Source organism: Propithecus coquereli, unplaced genomic scaffold, assembly GCF_000956105.1.
Source record: "Propithecus coquereli isolate 6110/MARCELLA unplaced genomic scaffold, Pcoq_1.0 Scaffold122, whole genome shotgun sequence".
In the NCBI taxonomy this organism is placed as follows: Eukaryota; Metazoa; Chordata; class Mammalia; order Primates; family Indriidae; genus Propithecus; species Propithecus coquereli.
In genome coordinates, this window is record NW_012136303.1 from 1858732 (window position 1) to 1875271 (window position 16540).

The 16540-nt window shown below is 41.7% G+C and overlaps 1 protein-coding gene across 1 annotated transcript in view; it reads left to right on the forward strand.

Moving 5' to 3' along the window:
* Positions 1–16540, forward strand: part of PIGU (phosphatidylinositol glycan anchor biosynthesis, class U) — a 103447-nt gene that overhangs the window by 46266 nt on the left and 40641 nt on the right. The window contains exon 7 of the mRNA XM_012637720.1: positions 13497–13594. Within this exon, the coding sequence (XP_012493174.1) occupies positions 13497–13594 (98 nt within the window). The remainder of the gene's footprint in view (positions 1–13496; positions 13595–16540) is intronic.

Here is a 16540-nt window from a genome sequence, read left to right on the forward strand (position 1 = left end):
AGTCCCAGCTACTTGGGAGGCTGAGGCAGAAGGATCGCTTGAGCCCAGGAGTGTGAGGTTGCTGTGAGCTAGGATGACGCCACGGCACTCACTCTAGCCTGGGCAACACAGTGAGACTGTGTCTCAAAAAAAAAAAAACAACAAAAAAAACCCACTTTTGATTAAATCAGTAGTCAGTACCTATATTTTACAACACTATATGCATTGTTCCTTTGCTGGGCAAATATAAGTGTGATTACTTTTTCTCTTCTGTACAACCTTTTATTCTTCCTAGGGTTAATAATTGTCTTTTTTTTTTTTTTTAACTTTTTTATTCTTAAAGGGGGATTATGAGGAGAGGGATTCAATTTCCTTTTTTTTTCTTTTTTGAGACAGAGTCTCACTCTGTTGCCCTGGGTAGAGTGCAGTGCTGTCATTCTAACTCATTGCAACCTCAAACTCCTGGGCTCAAGCAATCCTCCTGCCCCAGCCTCCTGAGTAGCTGGGACTACAGGTGCATGCCACCACACCTGGATAATTTTTCTGTTTTTTGTGGAGACAGGGTCTCACTCTTGCTCAGGCTGGTCTAGAACTCCTGAGCACAAGCAATCCTTCTACCTCGGCCTCCCAGAGTGCTAGGATTACAGGCATGAGCCACTGCACCCAGCCAATAATTGTCTTTTATTTATTTTTTTGAGACTGGGTGTTGCTCTGTCACCCAGGCTGGAGTGCAGTGGCGTCATCGTAGCTCACTGCAACCTTAAACTCCTGGGCTCAGCCTCAGCCTGCCTCAGCCTCCCAAGTGGCTGGCACTACAGGGGTGCACCAGTACGCCTGGCTACTTTTTCTATTTTTTGTAAAGACAGGGTCTTGCTATGTTGTTCCGGCTGATCTCCTGGCCTCAAGTGATCCTCCTGCCCTGGCCTCCCAAAGTCCTAAGATTATAGGCATGAGCCACTGTGCCTGACTTGTTTTGTCTTTTGAAATTTCATGATGCTATGTTTTGACAGCAGTCTTTTTTAAATTCATTATGCTGAACACTTGGTAGGCCCTTTCAATATGCAAACTAGTGTCCGTTAGTTCTAGTCTAGAAGGTATTTATATTATTTTTCATATTCTTTCTCAGTCCTGTTTTTTTGGATGTCGGACTTTTTTGATTGATCAAATATACACACTTTATTTTCTATTGTTTTTTCCATCTTTTTTTGCTTCCTCTTTTTTGGGATATTTCCTTGTTTTTATCTTTCAACTCTTCTATCGCATTCTTAATTTTACTTATTACATTTTTAAGTTCTTTCTTAGTTTCCAGTTGTTTCTTTGAAGCATCCTATTTTTGTTTTATTACCACAGTATTCTCTATTATCTGAGTATACTTTCTTTCAGTTTCCGTCTGTTCCAAGCATAGTCTCTTTTTCTTCCTGGTCCTTCCTCCCTTCACCTCCATTTGTTTTGGGCTCATTCTTTCATATGTGGGTATTTTCTTTTTTGTGTGGTGATCCTGCCCATCTGTTTCTACTTAAGAGTGAGGAGCTACCATATTGACTGGACACTCTCTATATAGGCAGGGCTTGTTGGTGGATCATTCTCATTGTAGGGAGATCAGATAGTGAACTGGCCTTTTTTGTAGGAGGCATACCTAAATGTCATTGTCTGTAGATTTTATTTTCCTCCGAAACTATTCAGTTTTTCAGAGAGGAATCTTCTAATTTACTGCCTGGGGTAGCAGAGTTGGGGTTGGTTTGGGGTGGAGGTTGCATAAGACTGGCTGCTGGAGTTGGGAGAGCAGGAACAGGGAAGGTGGCCGATTTCAGACGATAGACTTTCATACAATCTCATTATTTTTCAGCCCACACCTTCCTTAGCCCATTACTGTGTTCAGTAGCTCCAAGACATGTGTCTCTTTCAGAACTGTGGTCTCCTGCAGAAATAGAAAGTTAGAGGGATGGGGTGTATAGGAGTGGTCACTGGGTTGTCCCTATTTGGGGTGAGACCTGTGGTTCTGTCTGGTCTCTATACAAACTTTCAGCTTGATTTTCATCTCTGTACCTTACTCCTACCTTCCATAGTACCTGATTCAGGTGCTGAATTTCTCAGTTCTATGGGATGAGTTGGCCTGATTTGTATTAGTTTTCCTTTCTGTTGGCCACCGAGCTGTAATTTCTTCTACATCGCCGAGTCATTTACCCCTCTTTTACCTGCTTTATATTTTCCACTGTTGTGTTCAAATTTATTTTGCTATAACCTTATGTTCTTTGAGGTTTAATACTAATTTCATTCCCTCATTGTCATTTCAGTCAGGTTTTTGCGGGGGAGAGATGATAAACACATGTGATAAATCTACCATTTTTGTTTTTTTCACTAGAAGTCCCTCCATTAGCATTTGGAGTGTATATTTCCAGATTTTTTCCCCCGTATTTTTCTTCCAGACTTTAAAAATTGTATCAATTAGCTAGTACCACAAAAATGTTATTTAACAAACCACTTCAAAACTCAGTGGCTTAAAAATACAAGTATTTACTTAACTAACCTAGTTAAGTTAGCTAGGAATCAGCTGATCTGGGTTGGACATGGCTAGTCTGTTGGCCGGTTTCATTGGGCTTCATTTATGCATCAGTGGCTGGCAAGAGTTGGCTAATCTAGGCTGGGCTCTGTTCCACATGTCTGTCATCCTCCTGGACCAGGGGACTAAGTTAGGCATGTTCTTCTCATAGTGATGGTAGAGGCACAATAGTGAGTAGGCCCGATCAGGCATGTGCTTTTTAAGTTCCTGGTTGCATCACTTGTGCTAATATCCCATTGATCAAAACATAACACATGGCTGAGCCCAGGGGTGGAGAGTTCCATCCTGTTCGCAATGAGAAGGCACCGTAAAATTACATAGCTAGGGGCCCGGACGTAGAGAGGGGTAGAAAATTGGGGCACCAATAATACAACCTACCACATAAACCAATCAACATTTAGAGTGTCCGTTTTAATAGTTGCTATTCCATTGTATGGATGAATATATAGAAATTCTGTATCTAACATACACCATTAAATATTTAGGTGATTTTCCAGTTTTCAGCTATTTAAATACTATAGTTAACTTTCTAATGTACGGTAATTTTTGTACCCATGTTCAGTTATTTTCTTACAGTGAAGTCCTAGAAATAAAAATATTTGCTACTAGGTGTGTGCCTTTAGGATTTCTGAAATTTATTGCTAAATTATACTCCCTGTAATCCTAGCATTCTGGGATGCCGAGGCGGGCAGATCATTCGAGCTCAGGAGTTCGAGACCAGCCTGAGCAAGAGCGAGACCCCATCTCTACTAAAAAAATAGAAAGAAATTAGTTGGACAACTAAAAATATTTAGAAAAAATTTAGCCTAGCGTGGTGGCATGTGCCTGTAGTCCCAGCTACTCGGGAGGCTGAGGCAGTAGGATCGCTTGAGCCCAGAAGTTTGAGGTTGCTGTGAGCTAGGCTGACGCCACGGCACTCTAGCCCGGGCAACAGAGTAAGACTCTGTCTCAAAAAAAATGTATATATAAAAATAAATAAATAAATTATACTCCCATAAGATGTGTATAAAAGTCCTTAGATCTGTGTTGTTGCTAAATAGTTTGCATGCTCAAAAAATGAGTAAAAAGTTGTACATAGAACCTTTTATTTACTCGCAGTTTACTTACCTTTTCTAGGGTGCTACATGAGTACGACTTAGGTCTTCATAAGAGATTGCTTCTCTTGGAGTGCTTATGAGTGGTCTTTCTGCAGGCCTATTAGTTTAACTTATTATTGAGTTACTTAAAAGGACTAGATATTGCATAGCCTGAATTGTCCTGTTTTGAAGATTGTGGTCATTTTGTCGGAAACAGCTCTGAAATAGTGAAGGCTCTTTGCTGTCTGAATACTCCCTGCCTCAGTCCCTGTTTCTAGAGTGTCAGGCTCAGATAGACTGGCATTTATCAAGGTGCCTGGTGTCCATTAAAATAAGGACTATACGCTGTAACCTGGCAGAAGGGACTGAGCATTGGCCTTTGGAAATGTCACCTTTAAAATAGCCGAGTGCATGGACTGGGCGCAGTGGCTCACGCCTGTAATCCTAGCACTCTGGGAGGCCAAGGCCGGTGGATCGCTCAAGGTCAGGAGTTTGAGACCAGCCTGAGCAGGAGCGAGACCCCCTTCTCTACTAAAAATAGAAAGAAATTATTTGGACAACTAAAAATCTATATAGAAAAAATTAGCTGGGCATGGTGGCACATGTCTGTAGTCCCAGCTACTCAGGAGGCTGAGGCAGAAGGATTGCTTGAGCCCAGGAGTGTGAGGTTGCTGTGAGCTAGGCTGATGCCATGGCACTCACATGAGCCAGGGCAACAGAGTGAGACTCTGTCTCAAAAAAAAAAAAAAAATAGCCGAGTGCAGAGTTAGAGAAACTGAAGACATGCCCTCTGAAGTTGCATGTTTTTTTGTTTTCCTAGGAGTCTCACAAAAAACGTAAAATATGCTGTTCCATGGAGCAAACTTTTTTGTATTATATCCATACTTTTGTTGAATGAATTCATATACATATTTATAATGTTATGCACATACTTTTGTTTTACTTTTATCACTTATTTCATATGAATCATGTCTGATGTTGGTCACATATTTATTTTCTTTAAATTTAATTTTAATTTTGGACATAGTTCAAGCACTTGGTAAGAATAAAAGAAATTCAAATACAAATTGAAAAATAAGGCCAGGCATCTGTAGTCCCAGCTACTTGGGAGGCTGAGTCAGGAGGATTGCTTGAGCCCAGTAGTTTGAGGTTGCTGTGAGCTAGGCCGATGCCGTGGCACTCTAGCCTGGGTGACAGAGTGAGACTCTGTCTCAAAAAAAAAAAAAAAATAAGTCTTTCATCACCCTGCCCCACCTCCACTTCCATTCCTCTGGGGTTCCAGCCCTTCCGTTTTGTTGGACATTTGTTTTCCATTATTTGCTACTATAAATAGAGACCATCACAAACAACATTTCTAATCTGTTGAAATATTTGGAGAGTTCTATTTTAGCTAGGTCTCTGAACCACTCTAGCTCTTTGAGTATATTAGTAATCCCTATAACAGTCTGTACAATAAAATTAGCTCAGTTAGAAATTCTGCAAGTTGTATTTCTACATTTCACATTTGTACCACATTATGTTAATAAAATTGGATATTTAATAAAATTAAGGAAGGAGTAATTAATTTTTTATTTTAAAAAAGAAAACAGTTGGGAAAATTCATAAGAGAAGAAATATAAATGACTAAAATATGTGAAAATATATTCGGTTCCATAGATATTTAATAAAGAAAACAAACTGAAATGACAAAGAAGTGGCTTTTTTTTTTTTTTTGCCTTTCAAGTTGGTAAAGATTTTAGAAGATAATTCTCAGTGCTGGCAAAGGTTCTGTTAAATAGGCATTCTCCCACATGGCAAATTGGCTTACAAATTTGTACAACTCTCTTGGGAAGCAGTTTGGCAGTAGTCTTAAAATGTTTGTGGTTTTGATTTATTAATTCTACCTTTTTTTTTTTTTTGAGACAGAGTCTCGCTTTGTCCCGGGGTAGAGTGCAGTGGCGTCATCACAGCTCACTGCAACCTCAAGCTCCTGAGCTCAAGCAATTCTCCCCCTTCAGCCTCCCAGAGTGCTAGGATTACAGGTGTGAGCCACCATGCCCGGCCCTTATTAATTCTACTTTTAAGAACCTATCCTAAAGTAATGTAGAAGTATAGATACAGCTTTATGGTACAAAGTTATTAATTATAGAATTATTTATAATTAGAAAAATCAGAAAATACTTTAAAATAGATGGTTAAGTAAAATATGGTTTACTCATATAGTAGAATATTGTACACATGATATTTAAAAATAATTGTAAATTATGTGAGGATACCTTTTCAAAGCAGAATATAAAATTATATGTTTTAATTAATGTCAATTATGTTAAAACAACATCAAAAATAGGTAGAGAATAGATCCCAGAAAGGTAATACATGTCTCTGTTCATGGGTGACTTTTATTTCCTTTTCATACCTGTTTTTTCCAAAGTTTCTTCAATGAGCACATAATTAAAATGAATTAAATTAACTTGATTGATAAGAAGATAGGGACAGTAGAAGTTAACTTGGCAGTGCTGAGTGAGTGCCCACAGAAGGGAGTGGCCTTGTTTACTCTGTCCCCTTGCCTCCTTCTATTCGTTCTCCCTTGGCTTCCTTTGTGGCAGCTCAGGGTTGCCTGGGACATGCTGAGAGACACAGGCTGGGACAAGGCCCAGGCCATTGTATTATGATGTCCTTATTGGAGTGTTGGCCAGGAAATGCAGGTCTTTGGGCAGGATTGATGTTAGTTTAGTAGAGCAGCTTGAGTTTCACTTTGAAGGCTGTTGCTTTGGTCAAAGGGTACTCTGCCTTTCAGTGACCTGATTAAGATGCTCCATCCCTGTGAAGTAGTCTTCATTAGGCTCTAAAAAAGGGAAACAAACAGATGTTAATAGATGCTCCTGCTTGTTCACTGTTGGTGTTTGTTAACAATGAGATATTCCTGACTAATTCTTGAAGTTTGCCACCTAAGGAATCTTCCAACTTTCCTTATTCCACCAAAAGAGGCAGGACTTGCTTGCCAAGGAAAAAGAGGGATTAGTACTATCAGAAGGTAGTCAAGAGTGATTGAGAGCTCAGGCTGCTGTCTTGTTAGACAGATCTGCTGGCTAATCCCAGCTCCACCGTTTCCCAGCTGTATCACCTTGGGCAAGTCACCTAACCATTCTAGGCCTCAGTTCCCTTATCTATAGCGTAGGGATTGAAGCTGTCTCCGTCTCACGGAATGAATGTAAAGAATGAGTGAGATAGTGAATGGTATGGGGGGCCTGTCCTAAGTGCTCAGTAAATGGTGGTGCTGGTTGTTACTCTTAATAATACTCTTTTTTTAAATATCTCTCAGGATTGATAGGGTCTCCCTGAACCTTCTGGGGAGGTCTGGGAAGTTAGATTGAGAGGTTGTCTTCCTGGAGCCCAGCCGTGGAAGAACAATGAAAGAGTGATGATCCTGAGCCCTGATGATTCTGTCACCTCCGTTTGAGGTTTCTGTAGGGGAAAGCCCTGCCAGTGGAGGGAGTCAGAGGGAACTCATAGACCCAAGGGAGAAGCAGCCTGGGATAGAGTTTGTCAGGTCAACCCGGCTTCAAAGTCTGCTTATTCTAATTACCAGCTCTGTAGCCTTGGGCAAATCATGCAGCCTTAAGAGCCTCAGCTTAATCATAGAATATCTGCCATGTAGAGTTAGTAGAGAAATAAATAAGAAATATAAAGTGCTTAGCGTAGTTCCGTAGCAGAATTCACTCAACAACTAGTTGCTCTGCTTATTGTGATTTTTATGGTGCAACACAGATTGAGATCAAGAGGGTGGCACAGTGATACAGTTATAGAGTGTGGTCTGGGTTTAAGTCCTATTGCTACCATTCACTAGCTTTGCGACCCTGGGCAAATAACTGCTCTGTCCTTCGGTTTCCTCATCTGTGGCATGGGGATGATAATAGTATTTACTTCATGGAATTATTGGAGGGACTAAGTGACTTAATACATGTAAAGTGCTTACAGTCATGGTGAGAACAGAGTAGGTGCTCAATTAAATTGTCATCATTAACACTGATATGGATGGATTGCTCTGAGAGAGCTGCCCTGTTAAAAGCGCACTTCGCAAGGAATGTGATACATTCGCCCTGCCCCCAGTGTCACCTCCTCCTCCTGGGCAGTCTTACTTGTTGCCTCAGACCCTGGTGCAACTTCCTCTTCTGATATTCCTGTGAGACCTTGGCCCTTTTGACCACATTCCAGTCTGTCCCGCTGCCTGTCCTTGTACAGGTCACTGTCTATGACCCAGTCTCTGACTCTCTGCTTATTCCACTTGAAGTCCATATCCTGAACCAGTCCCTGCAGCTCCATCTCGTTATATTTCTGCTCTGTCCTGTAGGTCTGCCACCCACCCAGGCCCAGATCACTTCAAGGTGTGGTCCCCGGAGGCAAAGCGTTACCCCAGGTCTTGCTGAGGCTTGTTTGGTCCCCACCCTGACAAACAGAGAGTTGGAAAACATATTCAAAGCTAGATTTGGTAGATAATACAATTCCCTGATACTACTACAGCCAATGTACATACACATTTGACTGATTTACTCTAATATTCCTATGATAAGGCCAAAGACCAAGGCTTGTACAGAAAACCTAGCGTCTGAGCATCTGGGCTGCAGTAGCAGACAAATGGTAGATTATATCATTTTTTGATAAAACTCATAGTCCTCTTGGCATAGTTCTTACCAGTTAGGTCTGTGGCCTTCTGGATCCTTGAGTGCGGCCTTTTGACTGAACCCAAATTTTACAGAACAAATCCTTTTAATAAAGGGATTTGTTCTCTGAAGTTTGGATTCAGTCGAGGGGCTGCACTTGGGGATCCGGAGGGCCACATGTGGCCTTGAGGCCACAGGTTCCCCACCCCTGCCCTAGCTCTTGCCTGCGTGAGGCCGCCGTTTCAGGCATTATGTCAGACGTCCTGTCTGTGCCTGTAGGTTAGGTAGATGTTTTTGGATAGTTTCACAAGCTAAACTCCCCATAATCTGACCCATACCTGCTTGCTGAGACTTTTTGTTTTATTTATTTATTTATTTATTTTTTTAGGCTCCATGATAGAGACTTTTTATCAAAGTATAACACATATACAGAAAAATGTACAAACCACTAGTGTACAGGTAAATGAATTTTCACAAAATGTCAAGTAACCAGCACCCAGATTAAGAAACAGAATGGCAGCAGCATCCACGGAGCCCCTTCATGTCCTTTTCCAGTCACTCCTCCCAGCTCCTGCCCTGTTTTTGCCATGTTCATCACAGTGCCCACCCCACAGCCGCAGCGCACCATTCTCTCTCGCCCTCCTGCCTGTGCGCATGCTGTTTCTGTGGGCTGCCCGGCCTCGCCTACTCAGTTGTTCAAAACTCAGGTCTCAGCTTCCCCTGATGGGCTAGGTCTACTTCCTTTATACTTTTCTTCTGTATCTTGTAATTGTTTACTGGGAGCTCCCTGAGGACAGAGTCTGAATCACCAGTCTCCCTGGCACCCAGCACCTGCTTGGCTTAGAGCAAACTTCAGAAATGCTTGCCTATTAATAGCACAGTTTGTCTAAAATATTTGAAGTCACCTTTCATTTCCTTTATCTTCCTGGACCCTTCCCCAAGCACATATTATTCCTCCTCTGCCTTCCTAACCCATTCCTCTTGCCCCTTCTAGCTTTTTTCAAAACGTTAGCCTCTTCCGAGTCTCTTGTGTGCTTCCGTACTCCCCCTCACTTTTGCTCAGGCTGTGCGTGTGTGCCATCCACACCTGTCCTACATCCCACAGCCAGACTCCCACGCGCCAGCCCGATGAGTGTTGCAGCACTGTGTTTTTGCCCCCAGACTTCGGGCCGCAGCCATCCAATGGCTTCTTCCACAGAGAGCATTCTCTGTGCCCAGCCCCCTGCCCCAGCCCTCAACTGCTATTCTGCAGGCTCTGATTTATTCAAGAGCCAGGTTTATTTTGTCCTTTGCCTATGTTTCGTTACCCTGTGTTTTACACTTCATGAGTTTTTCTTCCTCAAGAACATTGTTTTTTTTAATTTTTATTTTATTGTTAATTTTTTTAGTTGTCTGGCTAATTTCTTTTTATTTTTAGTAGAGATGGGGTCTTGCTCTTGCTCAGACTGATCTCAAACTCCTGACCTCAAGTGATTTTCCCGCCTCAGCCTCCCAGAGTGCTAGGATTACAGGTGTGAGCCACGACGGCTGGAGTTCAGTGGTGCCATCATAGCTCACTGCAGCCTCGAACTCCTGGGCTTAAGTGATCTTTCCACCTCCTTCTCTTGAATAGCTGGGACTACAGGCGTGGGCCACCATGCCTGGCTACTTTATTTTAGTTTTTCAGAGACAGGAGCCTTGCTATGTTGCTCAGGCTAATCTCAAGAACTGGCCTCAAGTGATTCTGCTGCCTCAGCCTCCCAAAGTACTGGGATTACAGGCATGAGCCACTGTGCCTGGCAACATGCTTGCATTTTTAAAAAGGGTTTCATATGTATCACTGAACGATTTTTATTCATTCATCCATCCATCCATCACACGTGCCAGGCACTATGGTAGGTGCTGGAGAGTCAAAGTTAAGAGAGCTTTATTGCCCTTGAGAAACTCACAAAACAAATAAGGAGAGAGAGAGACAAACATTAGCAAATTATTATAAGATAGCATCAGTACTGAATGAGATAAGGCCTGTTAATACAGGCATTAAGAAAATGGGCACTGGAGCCAGCTATGTGGTTTTTGTTACATTACTTAAGATTTCTGTTTCGGTGCCTTGCTGTCTTCAACTGTAAAATGGGTAGAATGTGTGGTTTTTTTTTTTTTCCTCCTCTAAGCTGTTAGAAGAAAATAAACAGAAAAATAGAGCTTTTACAAGATTGTGATGTTTCTTTAGGGCCTTTCTGAGTCAGGCACTTCTGTCTCTAAAAAAGAAATTTAAAAACAAAAAGTTCTTTTTAGTTCTTTCCCTGTCTTAGCCCATTTCCCAGAGATGCAGAGGATATAGTATAATGCCTGGCACCTAGACAGTGATGGAGAAATGTTAGCTATGATCACTGTTGTTACCACCTCTACTTGGGCTCATGGAGAAAGTGACCTTTCAGCTGGCCATTGAAGCAGGGCAGGGAAAAGTGGCCTCGGCAGAAAGAGGATCCTGAGAACAGACAAAGAGGAGTGAGAGGGCATGACGTTTGCAGACACTGGGAGTGGCCCAGTGTAGCTGGAGGACAGGGTATGTGCGGAAGAGTGGTGAGAGGCAAAGTTGGAGAAACAAGACCCAGAGGGTGAAGGGTCTTGTTTACTGTTCGAGTTTGGACTTAACCCAGTAGATGAAATGGAACCATCAGCAGTCTTTAAAGATGGGCTTGTCACAGTCTCCACTGTGTTTTAGAAGGATCCCTTGGTGCTTCTGTGGAGGATGGATCAGATGGGAGGGTACTGGGGAGACTTTTAAGGAGGAGAAGAAGCTGCTAAAAACTCCTGGTGAGAGATGACGCGCGAGAACTGGAGCGACGAATGCTCCAGAGGGGGATCAGCAGGGCTCGGTGGAAGGGAGGAACATGGGAGCCAGAGGGGTCAAGGACAGCCACGGTACTCAGCTGGATGTCAATGCCACTTACTGACAGAATAGCAGGAGGAACCAATTTTTCCTTCCTAAAGATTTCACCCAAGGAAGGAAGACTGCTTCTTCTTGATCCTAGGAGCAAGTATTCTAAAACTCACAAGTCCATTCTACTAGGCTAGGAGCCTCTTCTTCTCTCTTGGGTCTTATAAACAGTCAGCCATTCCAGACAAGCAATTATTGATCTCAGGCAATTAGGGCAGGAGATGGCTGTGTTTATCCCTGGTGTCCCCTAGGGGAGAGAGAAGTAAAAGTCATGTGTTTGTTTTTACCACATTTGTAAGAATGGATGGAGTCGGAGCATTAGCCTCCCTCCTCCTTTCTCCCACTCCCAAATCTGTAGAGGACCATGTTAAATTAAAAAGTTCTTTTCAAGCCAGGCGTGGTGGCACACACCTGTAGTGTCAGCTACTTGGGAGACTGAGGTGGGAGGATTGCTTGAGCCCAGGAGGTCGAGGCTGCAGTGAGCTCTGATCACATCACTGTACTCCAGCCTGGGTGATAGAGTGAGACCCTGTCTCTAAAAAAAATTTTTTTTTAAGTTCTTTTCAGTTCTTTCCCTGTCTTAGCCAGTTTCCCACAAAAATGTCATTTGGATTTTTAGCTGAGTCAGGGAATCAATCCTGAGCCCAGCCCAGCTGTTGGGCTCCAGAACAGCACCTTTCCCACTACTGCCATCTCCATCTCAGAGTGGCCTGGTTCTGGTTCTAGCATCTGGGGCCCAGCAGGTGTGTGGGGGCCTCCGCTGGTGTCATGGCTTAGCTGGGCGTGGTCCTGTCCCTGCTCAGTCATATTTCTGAGTATCCTGGATACAGGACCTCATACCTGGCACTACATGGCGAGACACATCCCCCCCCATAGAATTCTGTCCTTTGTCTTTTACTTCCAGCTTCCTCCTTTCTCTGCCTTCCTTCCACTTTCTGTCAGCCAGGATTGTTGTAGCTGGTGAGTTTCCTTGATTTGAAGGATGGAGCACACAAGGTTCTTCTTTCTCCATTCCCTCTTCTAGGAAGTTGTCCCATTCCTAACCCTCTCTCTTCCAAGGTGGCTATTAGATGTTTCAAGTATACAGACCATGTTAGTGGGCAAAAGATCCTATGGGTTGTTTCCTCCTGTTTGTCTCTGGAGCTAGGTTGAGAGAAGGGTAAAACTCCTCAGACTGAATGGAGTGACTAGTTCCTGCTTTTATGAGACACCATTGAGAGAGAGGGGATGTCTGTTATTTTCAGTAAACGGTTGACCCCACACTAATGAGAGTGACCATAGGTATTGTCATTTTATGAAACATTATCATTATAAGACACCTGTGGGGCTTTATATAATACGTTGGACCATCAATTGTACCCTGCTGATTTCTGGGCCACTTAGAAATCCCTGTTTTAAACTCGGGCTCTCTAGCTTTAGTTTTAGGACACCCTGTTGTCTTAAACCATCAGAAAGGGAATAGCTTGTTTTTTTTTCTTTTTAAGAAATCCTTTTTTTTCCTAATGACAAAAACAAAGCGTGTTCATTTTAGAAAATTTAGAAAATATAGAGAAGCAAAAATGAAAAGTCATGCATAATCCCACTACCCAGAGATAACTATCACTGTGAACTTTGTGGCCTAGGCTTTTAGGCTTTTAAAAAATGTTTCTACATGTTTTTTAAAAAGATTATAATATATATCTCTTTTATAACCTTCACTTAGTAGATTATTATAAACATCTTTCCATGTCATTGCAAATTCTTTTATAGCATCATGTTTAATGATTCCACAGTAGTCCATTTTATGAGGGAAATTGGGACATTATTAGTAAACTTAACATACTTTAGTCTGAAAAAATAATAAACACATGACCTGAAGATTACACGTAAGGAAGGGGTGTCGTAAAGAGTGATGGGTGTTGCAACATTCACAGGGATAGGTTTCACAGCTCTGAATAGCATAAGCAATAATTGTAGGCTTAATAAATTGGTACATTAAATAGGACATGGATGTTAATAGATTTGATCCTTCTATACTGGAGGGATCAAGTCTATTAACATCCCTGGGCTGGAGTTTTGTAAAATCTTTCTGGGTCTGAAAATTTGACAAGGGATATGCCTGTAGTATCTCAGGTTACTAAAGGTAGATGGTTTTTGACTTTCTTGGTTTCATCGGAAATCAAGCCAAAAAGCTCTCACTCTGTGTGAATTTGCACAGCACCTTGTGTACCAGGTGGTGATTATTTGAGCAGTTATGGAAAATTTCGTGTTGATAGGGACTCGCTGAGTCTAATCCTGATTGATGAGGATGCATTATTCCATACATTTATTTCTTTTCACAGGCAGTGCTTTCCTCAGTGCTATTTTTCTTGCCTTGGCTACCTACCAGTCTCTGTACCCTCTCACCTTGTTTGTCCCAGGACTCCTCTATCTCCTCCAGGTAAGCACTTGCTGGTCAGAAGCCAGCCCCCAAATGACATTTATCACATGGGCTGGTCCCTGCTGGGGGGAAGAAAGGGCTTGGGTCAATAAAGGCAATGGGACTACTTGCTTCTACTTGAAAACACAAACACAAAGAAACTTGACTAACTTTAAACAAAGTGGACCTAATGATCGTTAAGTTCTAATGACAGTAGTGCTCCACCCCATATCTGCAGGGGATATGTTCTAAGACCCCTACTGGATGCCTGAAACCTTATATAGTCCCAGACCCTATGTATACTATGTTTTTTCCATCTGGTAACTGAGACAACCAAGTGACTAACGGGTGGGGATATGCTGGCTAAAGGGGTGATTCACGTCCCAGGTGGGACAGAGCGGGATAGAATGAGATATCATCACGTTACTCACAATGGCATGCATTTAAAATTTATGAATTGCTTATTTTTGGAATTTTTCATTTGATATTTCAGATGATGGCTGACAGTGGGTAACTGAAACAGTGGAAAGTGAAACCTTGGATAAGGGGGAAACTAGCTTATGATGTGCATATCATTGCAAATATATAAGTGCATTTTACTTTATATATTTGTATTTAGGATCTACCAAGCATCTTGCATTTTTCTTTTTTCATCTAATATATATAGACCCCTCTAAGCTCATTTCTTTAATTTTTCTTTATAATAACATTCCTCGTGTAAGACCCTGATAGGACTTAAATGTAGGGGATGTACCTGATGCAGTGCTTGGAACATAGTGGGTGATCAATAAAAATTAAAAAATACAAATTACTGACTTTTACTGAGAATATACTACATGTCAGGCACTATGCTAAGTACTCTATAGGCATCATCTCATTTCAACCCCATAACTTTCTGGTCTGAAGTAGGTCATTAGCCATATATTAGTCTAGTATTAGCCATATTAGACACATGAATTGAAACTGGAATGTTTGGAGGTTAAGTCACTTAAGGTCACATGACCAGCAAATGACAGTGCTGAGGTATAACTCAGGCAATCTATATGTTCACAATGGCAGGTTCATTAAAAACAAATATAAAACAAAACAAAACTTAGGCAGTCTGATGCCAGAGCCTGCTCTCTAACCATCTCTTTTCTGCTAAAATAAGAACAGTACACGTTTCTTCAAGAGCAAGTAACTACTTGCAGGCCCCACATGGTCCAAATCCATTCTTACAAGTGTTTCTTGAAAGTGTACAGGTAGCAGTGCCAGGATTCAAACTCAGAAATGTCTAATTTCAGATTCCTTCTTAATCACGAACACTGCTGCTAAAGCTGAGTGAATACCTCTATTTATTTTATTGTTTTATTTAAAAAATTTTTTTCCTCCCACCTCCTATATTTATTGAAATAGGACCACGTACTTGTCATTTTAAGTGACTTCATAATGCATCATTGTGTTGATGTGTACAATGATACATGGTTAGCTTGGTCTTTCTCTTATTTGGGGAATTTGAGATGTGTCTTAGTTGTCATTAATATGAATAGTATTTCCTTAAGGTATGTTCCTTCACCTGAATCACTGGACCCAAGGGTGTAAAGGTTCTGTAGTTCTTATTATGCAGTTATACCAGATTGTTTACCAAAAAGCCTAAGCCAATTCACAGTGCCACCATCAGTATCTAAAGAGAAGTGAACCACTTACCTCCCAGTCTACCAGCACTGGCTTTTCAAGTTTGATTATGATTCCTAGTTCAATAGTTGTGTCAACATACTGTGAAGTTCTTTTGTTTTGATTTTCATTTTGTATTCTTGTTGAATCCAAGCATTTTTCCACATAACAATGTGCTATTTGTATGTTCTTTCTTACTTCATATTTATGGTGTATTCTTTAGAAAGTCTAAGCACTAAAGAAAATGCACGCAACCAGAATTTTTGTCAACTGTTTATCAAATAATATAGAAAAAATATATTTACTCACACACTGAACTGACTAAAAGTTTTAAAATGGTTAGGTCAATTTATAAGTAGCACTTTATATAAAACAACTTTTGTTTAAAACTCAAGGAGATTTCCTCCTGACAGTAGTGGACAATACAGCTGACTCATGGAATCAAGTAGCTCCTCTGCCAATATTTACTGAGCATCTACAGTGTGTTAGACACTACGCTAGACTCTGCAGAGGTAAAGCAATCGAGATTGCCGAGTGAGTCCACCAGGAAGGCTGTACTGGCAGCAGCCTGTGGGGTGGATGGGAGTAGGAGGAGCCGAAGTTGGGAAAACTTACACCGTTGTACCAGATCAAGTCAGAGACATTGACTGGGGGCCCAAACCAGTGCCAGCGAGAGATGAGGAACTAGATGCAGTGGAATTCCAGGAGAGAGAATTGACTGTGCTTGGCGACTGTCTGTATGTGGGGAACAGGAGTGGGAGGAGTCTGAGATGAACTTCAGGATCCCATTTATGTAGAAATTAAAATCCCAGACCATACTACATGTGTTTTTATGTAAGTGTTATATACAAAGTGGCCTGAAAGGCAGTAGGGCCTTCTGAGTCAAGGTAGGCTATTAGGAAAATCAGTCCATTCACATCCATGAAACAAAACCCACTTGTTTAAATACGAAGGAGGGAACAGACGAGGAAATTATTCTTTAGGGCTGAGTTCCTACCAGACCACTAAGTGGACCCTTAGGCTTGAGTTTCACGGAAATCCATAGGTTCCAAGGAAAGAAGCTGGAACTTCTAGATGGGAGGTATGAGAAGCAGTCCTATGACAGAGTGGGATATCCCAAGTGAGGTGAGTTTCCTGTGAACCATGGGGTTTAGGCCAGAAGCTGAATGGCACTTTCTGGGGAGTCCTAGCAAAGCTGTAAGCATCAGCACGGTGGCTGTACTTATGGTCTTAAATATATTTTCTACTTCCGAATCAAAATGGATTTGATAAACACAAGGGAGTAACACATCTGCTTTTTTTTTTTTTTTTTTT